General features: G+C 37.0%; 1 protein-coding gene across 1 annotated transcript in view; it reads right to left on the bottom strand.

Annotated features, from left to right (window-relative positions):
• Positions 1 to 1441: 1441 nt before the first annotated feature.
• Positions 1442 to 8825, bottom strand: part of ARNTL2 (aryl hydrocarbon receptor nuclear translocator-like 2) — an 81993-nt gene continuing 74609 nt past the window's right edge. Inside the window, 4 exon segments of the mRNA XM_006903807.1 lie at positions 1442 to 1578; positions 2600 to 2649; positions 2825 to 2889; positions 5849 to 5927. Coding sequence (XP_006903869.1) covers positions 1442 to 1578; positions 2600 to 2649; positions 2825 to 2889; positions 5849 to 5927 — 331 coding nt within the window.

Here is an 8825-nt window from a genome sequence, read left to right as displayed (position 1 = left end):
AACAGGATAATTGGTTTTAAATTCGTTCTTACTGCCCTAGGGTTTTAAAAAAATGTACTCATAATTTATATTATTACCTTTGATTACATACAATGGTAATTGCAATTACCTAATAATCAAGAGGGTCAGGATTAATTTCTGAGACCTTTAATTAATCATTTAACCAGTGAAACCACTGTTTTCTTGAATATGTAGAAAGAAATTATTTTATATACATTAAGTATCAAAATATGTATCACTAAATGTGTGACTATACACAAGACATGGAATCTGCTTGGATCAGTTTCTACTTCCAAAAACTATTAAATAAGGCTTTTCAGGATCAAAATCTTATCCTATCCATAATGACAATTTTGAGCCGTTGAACTGTGGTGTTGGAGAAGAGCACTGAATAGCCCATGGACAGCCAAGAGAATGAATAGCTCTGTCTTAGAGAGGGTGCAGCTGGAGTGTTCTTTGGAGGCAAGAATGATGAGACCTCACCTCACATGCTTTGCATATGTTGCAAGGAGGGGCTATTCCTTGGAGAGGGACATGATGCTGGTGAGGGTGGAAGGTCAGCAAATGAGAGGAAGACCCTCAACCAGGTGGATCAATGTTGTGACTGCTTCAATGGGCTCTTGTGTGTCAGAAAGTGTGAGGATGGTGCAGGATAGAATAGGATTCAGATCTTTTGTTCATACGGTCACTATGAGCTGTGCTTGACTCGACGATACCTAACGACAATACTGAGATTGAATTTTACATCACCAATATTTGGAAAGGTTCTTCCTTTCCTGTAAGCAAAGTTGAAATACAATCTTTCTTCTCTTGAATTTTAAATAAAAAACTTATTTAAAATCCATCTCAAAATATTCTTGGCTTTTTTCTTATCCAATTCTGCTAAGAAGCAACACAGTAGTCATTCTGATCAGAAGAATAATTGTACTAACCCTTTAAATGTTCAAGTGTTCATCATTTTCTTAGGTGTGTAGTCATATGGTGAATTCAGAATGAAATATACAAAGAATAAAAAGTTCCAAATAATACTCATCTACTATTATAAATTAATATGAGACATAAAGGAAATATCTAAATTCTCACATTTAAAAAAATTGCACAAAAAAGAAAAACAAAGCCAATACAATATGATTAACGTCATGTTTAAAAATACTGTTGTAAAAATATAGCTTTGAGTGGATTTTGAGGCATTTCACCAAGTAAAAGGGATCCCTAATACATTCTGAGATGCCTTAGATGTTCTGTAGTACCCTTCCCTACACACCTGTGAGAGTAAAGTGCAAATCCATGAATAATCTATAAAAAAATCTATAAATTCATGGTAGAACATGAACATAAATTAAAGATATAAACAGTATTAATACAGTACTGAAGACTATACTGTGTCTTGTAAATTAAATGTTTTTAAATGTTTCTCATTTTGGCAGTTAAAAATCAAATGCTAGAGTGTCCACTGGATGTCACTGAAGTCCCCAGGGTCTCCCAGGCCCCCTTCTGCTTCAAAGTAATTCATGAATGTTGCCATGGCTGTGTCATCATTGCCACACAGGGCATCAAAATCCAACTGGGCACCATCACCTATCAAATTAAAACACAGGCCTATGTAAGCAATGGTGATGAATAAAGCCAGAAACTCACAGTTTTGAAGGCTAAAAAACAGTTAAAAGGACCACCTATTTTATAACAACTCACTGTCAAATAAATTGCACTTAACCCATGTGATGGACAGAAGTGAGCCAGAAAATGAGTTTTCTAATAGAAAATGACCCTGTTAAAAGCTTTTACTAGAAAGGAGAAAGCCAGGGGCTAGGGTTCAGGTGTGTTGGGTGAGAATCTAGAAAGGGAACTGTACCTGTAACGTGTTTTGCAAAAATCCTCCCTACGTTTAGCTCAGGGGGAAAAAAGACCAAAAGTATCATCTCCAAAACGATGAAATATTCTTATAAAGAAAGGCTAACCAGTCTATTTTTAATGGAAAAAGAAAATATGAAGGAGGCATGGAAATAGAATTTAAGATACAGTTAAGGAAGAGATTCTAGAAATTGAGGGTTGGGTTTTTTTTTTTTAAAAAAAGAGATAAACTGAAATTTTCCAGATTATCTTTTCAAAGTACAATAGAGTTTGAGATGGTTAGTATGCTGCTCTGTACAATGCCAATACCCGGGTTCACTCTGGTCCTCTTTGGAGTCCCTTTAATGTACATTTCAGTAATCAATATTAGTTTTGGAGGGCATGATGGTACCATTTCAATGTACTCAATTTGGACTTTGCATAAGGATTATTCAAATGAATAAGTACATCTTGGACCAACAATGATTTGTACCCTTTGAAACTCCTTGAAAATAGAAATTCCTGAGGCTGGACTTGTTCCCCTTACATAGAAATCACTGAATCAGGAAAGAACTACATTTTAATGACAGGTCCATGAAAGGACATATATTTAAAAATCAAGACTGTGATTATCCCATTTCAGAATTTTAAATGGAACAATTTTAATTTCAAAGCTACTTTCACCTCTAGAAATCTCCCATGCCTGAAAATATAGTCATTAAGAAAGAGTTTTTAAAAAAATGGCAGACAACTGCCAAGGGAAACTTACTGAGGAATAATGGCCAGTCACCGTGGAAAGCAGTGGGGCTCTGGTTTTGGCTTGTAGCTTTTTTTTAAAATTTTTTATTATTTTGTGTGTGTGTACCATCAAATCAGATCTGACTGGTACAGGAGGAGATTGTCCCACCTTCTCCAGCAGAGCATCTGGTGGATTTGAACCGCGTACTTCTAGGATTGCAGTGGAGCTTCTTGCCACTAGGCCACCAGAGCTCACCGGCTTGTAGCTTTTAACTCCTCTATTTCAGAAGGTCTCTGTGGCAGCAACTTTTGGTTTGATGCCTGGAGTGGCAGGCAGAATGATAAATGCTTAGTGAGGTTCCTACTTAAATGAAATAAAGACCTCTGAGAAAACAATTAAGGAGCCCTGCTGGTGTACTGCATTATGTATTGTGCTCTCAACCAAAAGGCCAGGGGTTCAAATCTACCAGCTTCTCCATGGGAGAAGATGGGAACTATCTGTCTGTAAATATTTAAAGCCTCAGAAACCTAATGGAGAGTCACTATGTTGGAATTAACTTGACTTTAGTAGGTAGCTGGTTATCAAGCATCACTAGATACAGGCCTGCCATTATCAGCATGACAGCTAACAGTCACTGAGAATGCATCCTCTCATTCATCTTTCCTGTTGTGACAGAGGTATGCTACAGGTCAGGAATCTGAGGTCTAAAAAGGCTAATATAATATCCTGACTGCCTCACTGGGTTTCTGAGCCTGTTAGAACCAAGATTTTAATCTCACTGTATCTGATTCCAAAGCCTTCACAATCTTAGTCATAACTAAAGTACATACTATAAGAACAAGTTTTAGGTAAGGAACAAAAAGTTCACGAGTTAATGCTTTGGGTTAAAGTTGTTTCAGTATTTTACAAATGATGGCAAAACTATTTAAAACTGCTATGGGAAACACTATTTAGAGTGGGACCTGATTAAGCCAGGTGCTTTCACCAACAATCATTATATATAGTTGCAGGGCAATTAAGTACTCACTGAAGCTCATCAGAATACTGTGAAATAATTTACCTATGTTGTTGTTGTTGTTAAGTGCTGTCGAGCCATAGGCACCTCATAGTGACCCTATGAATGAAAGACTTGAACACTTGCGTAACTTTCATCTTTTCTCCAGGTTCACAGGGTTTCGAGAGGCAAGCTATTTTGGAAGTGGATGCCACTCCAGCTTCCAAGCTTTTTTTAATCGGGGAGCTTCACCAAACCCTGTCCACCATGGGTAACCATTATCGCGTTTGACACAGTAGTGTCACAGTGTTCAGCTTCACAACAACCACGAGTTACCTCTGTACAGCAAGTGGACACGCCAGGGCTATACTATCTAGAAGAATGTTTGACCAAATACTGTCTTATAAATCTTACATATTTTTTCCTATTGCCTAGTCCATAGGGAGATGCACTGCTAACCCAAAGGCCATTTCTCTCTGATTTGATCCACCACGAAAAACAGGAAATATCCTCCTGAGTGATTTACAGCCTCAGAAATCCACTGGCAGGTCAACTATGAGTTGGTTCTGACTTGATTGAAGTGAGTTATATAATGGCAGGGAGTTGAGTTTTGTATTTGGGAGTCTATTAAACGTATAATAGCATTATATACCTACTTGGGGATATTTATTCTCCATGATATTTGCTTTCTATAGTAATAACTTGCATCTTTCTTTCTAGGATATTGTTGTTGTTATTGTGTACCACAGAGTCAGAATCAACCCATAGTTGACCCTCCAATGGGGCCTCAGAGGCAGTTTAAGTGCATGGGAGGAGATTGCCCATTCTTCTCCCATCGAGCAGCTGGTGGATTCGAACTGCATGCCTTTGGGATTGTAGTGCAGATTCTTACCACTTTTGAACAACAGCTTCTTGGTCAACATACAGGTTTTGTACGAGTACAGTTAAGTTTTCTGGAATTCTCATTCTTCTCAATGTTAGCTATAATTTGTTTTTCGCCACACAGTCAGTTTCCTTTTGCATAATCAATAAAACACAAATAAACAAAAAAGAAAGGTCTGTTTATACTCTGAGCTCCACAGCGTGTTGTGCTGCTAAACACGGCTTACTCACAGGCCACTCCTCTCTGGCAGTTTGAATTCACAAACTTCACCAGAGAAACATGGGCAGTCTCCTTCTGTGAGCTCTACAGGCCAAGAAACCTGATGAGTGTCACCAGGAATCAGTATTAAGTCAATGCCTATGAGTGTGGTTCCGAGTTTTGTTAGTCTATTAATTACCAAAATATGACACATAGACATGATATGATGTTTAAAAATTTAAAAAATAATAACATTAATAGACTTGCTCAATGCAGAGTTGCCATAAATCTTCAATCTGTAAAAAGTGTAATAACTATGAAGTGCAATAAAATGAGGCACACTTGTACTTTGGAGCTTTTTGTTGCCTGTGTTACATCAGAATTATAATGTAAATTAATCTTCAAGATGTTGAGCACTGTTTAGTAATTTCTGTACATGCAAAAAAATCACGTAGAAAAGGTTGTTCAAGATCTCTATGGTACAGTGGGTTAAATGTTGGTCAGCTAACCAAAAGGTTGGTGGTTTGAACCCATCAACCCCTCTGTGGCAGAAAGGTGTTCTGTTCTTATGAAGACCTACAGTCCCAGAATCCCAATGGGCAATTCTCCTCTATCCAACAGGGCTGCTCCCTAGTTAAAAGTAACCTCCTGCCAATGGATTTTGTTTCAGAGCATTTGTTCAATTGAACAAAATTTTATTTCTTGTGGCTTACATTATTTAAACTTCCCCCCAGGCCTCCTGGGGGACACACACACATTTATTAAATCCACTGTGCTGGAACTTATATTAAATAAGTAACATAACAGTAACTACCATTTATTGAGAATGTGCCAGGAACTGTTGATGAACTTTTGTTTGCTTGTTTTTGTATTAAATCGCTTAGCGCTCATGCTAATCTAAAGAATGGCGCATTCTTCTCTTTGTTTTACAGACAAGGAGGTTGAGAAAAAGAGTCACAGTAATAAGCCTTAGTTACCCACCAGTAAAAGTATCTGAACTCCAGTTTGGATCCTGGGGTGTGATTCTAGTGACTACATTATTAGCCACTCTTGTACACAGTCTCTTAATAATCATCAACTGGCTGCAAAGAAGAAATTTATTTTTCATTAAATTACTTCTTTTCCCCTGAAGAATTAATTAATCTACTACTAACCTTATTACTAATTCACTTAATGAATATTATTACTTTCAACCGTACTTAACACTCCTGTAGTTTACCTTGGTAGGATCTTTCGTTATATCTGTTGGATTGGAATCACCAAGAGACTAAACACACTGTAACCTTTAAAAAGACATACACAAAGCCATTTGTTATATATATATTTAGAAGAAAATTTTCTTCTTTGAATATATAATAGTCTACCAAAAATATAAAGATACACTTGAAGATGAATATTAATAAGTTTCCACAATTGGACAGATCTGTTAGGTGCCAGACTTATTTCCAACTGTAGAGTATTAAATAATATACTACAGTAAGCAGAAAAAGAAAATTCTGGGGTGAAGGCTCTTAACACATACTGCATGCCTTAATAGTATACTTGGTGATGCAGTAATTAAAGCATTTGGCTAGTAAATAAAAAGTCAGGTGTTTGAACCCACCAGCAGCTTCTCCATGGGACAAAGATGTGGCAATCTGTTTCCAGGAAGATTTACAGCCTTGAAAATTCCAAGGGATAGATCTATTCTGTCCTATAGGGTCACAATGAAGCAGAACATGATTCTATAACAATTCTATGCTATTATATAGTTTTATATAATTTGGGGTTTGGGGTTTTGGTCTTAATATAGTACATGGCAAAAGAATGGAGGCACAGCACATTCAGTTTAACATATGCACTCACACAAAGGGTTATCAGCACATCAAGGTACCAGCAGAACTGAATGTTTTATTAACCCTCTGCAACTTCTCTAAAATGAAAAGCATCTCAGGGTTTTGCAGCAACATCAGTACCAGGTACAAAATCAGTGTGACACATACAATGAATGGAAGTACATAGACCTAACTTTATGTGTTTGTGTATTCCCAAGAAAGCAGCTGAGCACAAAAGAGAGAGGAAGAAAATTAGAGAAACTCAGAGATGAAAAGACCAGTGGCCTAAATTTACCTACCCACTGAATCTTGATGTAAAGATGAAAAAACTCCCTGCATTCATCTCATCCTCTTCAATATTAGATTATTCCCCTGAACCTCATCTTATTAAAACCCAGGTCAGAGCTCACTTTTAAGCATCTTCATTACTTGGCACTGCCTTAATTAAAATTCCCCAATGCACAACTCAAATCCTCTATGGAATCATTCTCTGAGACCACAAACCTTTCTCCTACTCATGTCCATAGTGTTGCCAAGTTTCTTTCATATGTTGTTGTTATGTGCCATATATATATTCTTTATTTCATATATATTATTTATATATTCATATACACATTATTTATATATTCATATAGATATATATTATTTTAATGCTACTTTGCTGTATCTTCAACATTCTAGTGCTAGCTAGCTAGCTATCAAAATTTGGTTCAATATCTTCTTCTCTTAAAATGTCCTTTAAAATACACTGAGGGGTTTTTTCCATTTTTAAGTCATTGATAGTAGTAAAATCTTAAAGCAGGAATAAAACTTGGAGCCTTTAAAGTTAATATTGAATTAGTTAATAAAAATTGTGAGTTACACAATTAACATTTCATAATATACTTTATGTCACTGTACATTCTGTTTCTTATGAAGAGATTCACATATACCATAAAAGTCTACAATCTCTCATCTAAAATTCTTTTTAAAAGTCCTACTTTTCCCTCTTTATTATGCATATTTACACACTTAACTCCAGAAACATTTTAAAGCTTTTTATTATGGAAAATTTAAACCAGATATAAAAGAATATTATTGTTGTTAGGTGACAGTAAGTGCACCACAAGTCAAACCATGCCCTATCCAGTGTCTGCCACACCATGTCTGCCATCCTTGGGTTCAATGTTAGTCACTACGTCAATGCATCTTGTTGTTGGTCTTCCTCATTTTCAATAAGCCTCTACGTTTCCCAAACGATGTCTTTTTCCAAGAACTGGCCCCTCCTAACAACATGTCCAAAGTATGAGACATGAAATCTCATCAACCTTGCCTCTAATAGGACCCTGGTTGCACTTCCTCCAAGATAGATTTGTTAGTTCTTTTGGCAGTCCATGGGGTTATTCAGTACTCTTCTCCAATCCCACAATTGAAAGACACAAATTCTCTGTCACCCTTACTCACCATCCAATTTTCACATGCATAGGAAGCAAATTAAAATGCTATGGCTTGAACCAGGTACACTTTAGTCTTTAAAAGGATATCTTTAACACTTTTTAATTTTAAAAGTCTAATTAAATCTTGAAACCCACTAAATAGTTTCAATAACCACAAACTCATTTCTAACTTTTTTTTGTGTATGTGCATGTACCATCAAATAGGATCTGACTGTTACAGGAGGAAATTATCCCTCCTCTGCAGCCTAGCATCTGGTGGATTCGAACCACACACCTCTGGGATTGCAGTGCAGCTTCTTGCCGCTGGGCCACCACAGATCATGTCTCTTCTCACCCATCATTTAATCTGTATATATTTCTCATTGCAAGAAATAATTTTTTTTTCATTTGATTGTAGGGTGCTGCCCATGATATAACTGCTTTCTAGGTCTATTGTTTTTGTTTTTGTTATGTGCCATCGAGTGAACTGAAACTCATATCGACCCTATGTACAACAGCCCTAAACCCTGCTCTATCTCTTGCCAATTTTATTGTCTCCAATATGCCTATCCCCATTACCCTAGAGACAGAATCAATTCATCTCATCGAGGATTTTCCTCTCCAGCGCTGTCCCTCCACCCTCCCAAGCATGACGTCCCTCTCCAAGGACTGGTCCCTCCTTGCAACATGTCCAAAGTATGTTATACAAATCTTCAGAATCCTTGCCTCCAAGGATCAGGCTGGCTTCACCCTCTCCAGGATGAATTTGTTCTCCTAGCAGTCCATGGTATATTTAATACTCTTCTCCAGCACCACAGCTCAAAGGCTTCAACTATCCTCCTATCATCCCTAGTCACTGTCCAGCTCTCTGATGCACAACAAGTAATTGCAAAGACCATGGCCTGTATCAGGTACACCTTAGTCTGCAGACTGATATCATTGCTCTTCAGTA

The sequence above is a fragment of the Elephantulus edwardii genome, unplaced genomic scaffold (genome assembly GCF_000299155.1).
Source record: "Elephantulus edwardii isolate Elephantulus edwardi_28Jun2011 unplaced genomic scaffold, EleEdw1.0 scaffold00157, whole genome shotgun sequence".
NCBI classification, from domain to species: Eukaryota; Metazoa; Chordata; class Mammalia; order Macroscelidea; family Macroscelididae; genus Elephantulus; species Elephantulus edwardii.
The sequence above is the reverse complement of the archived record's forward strand: the minus strand, read 5'-3'. Positions and strand labels throughout refer to the sequence as shown.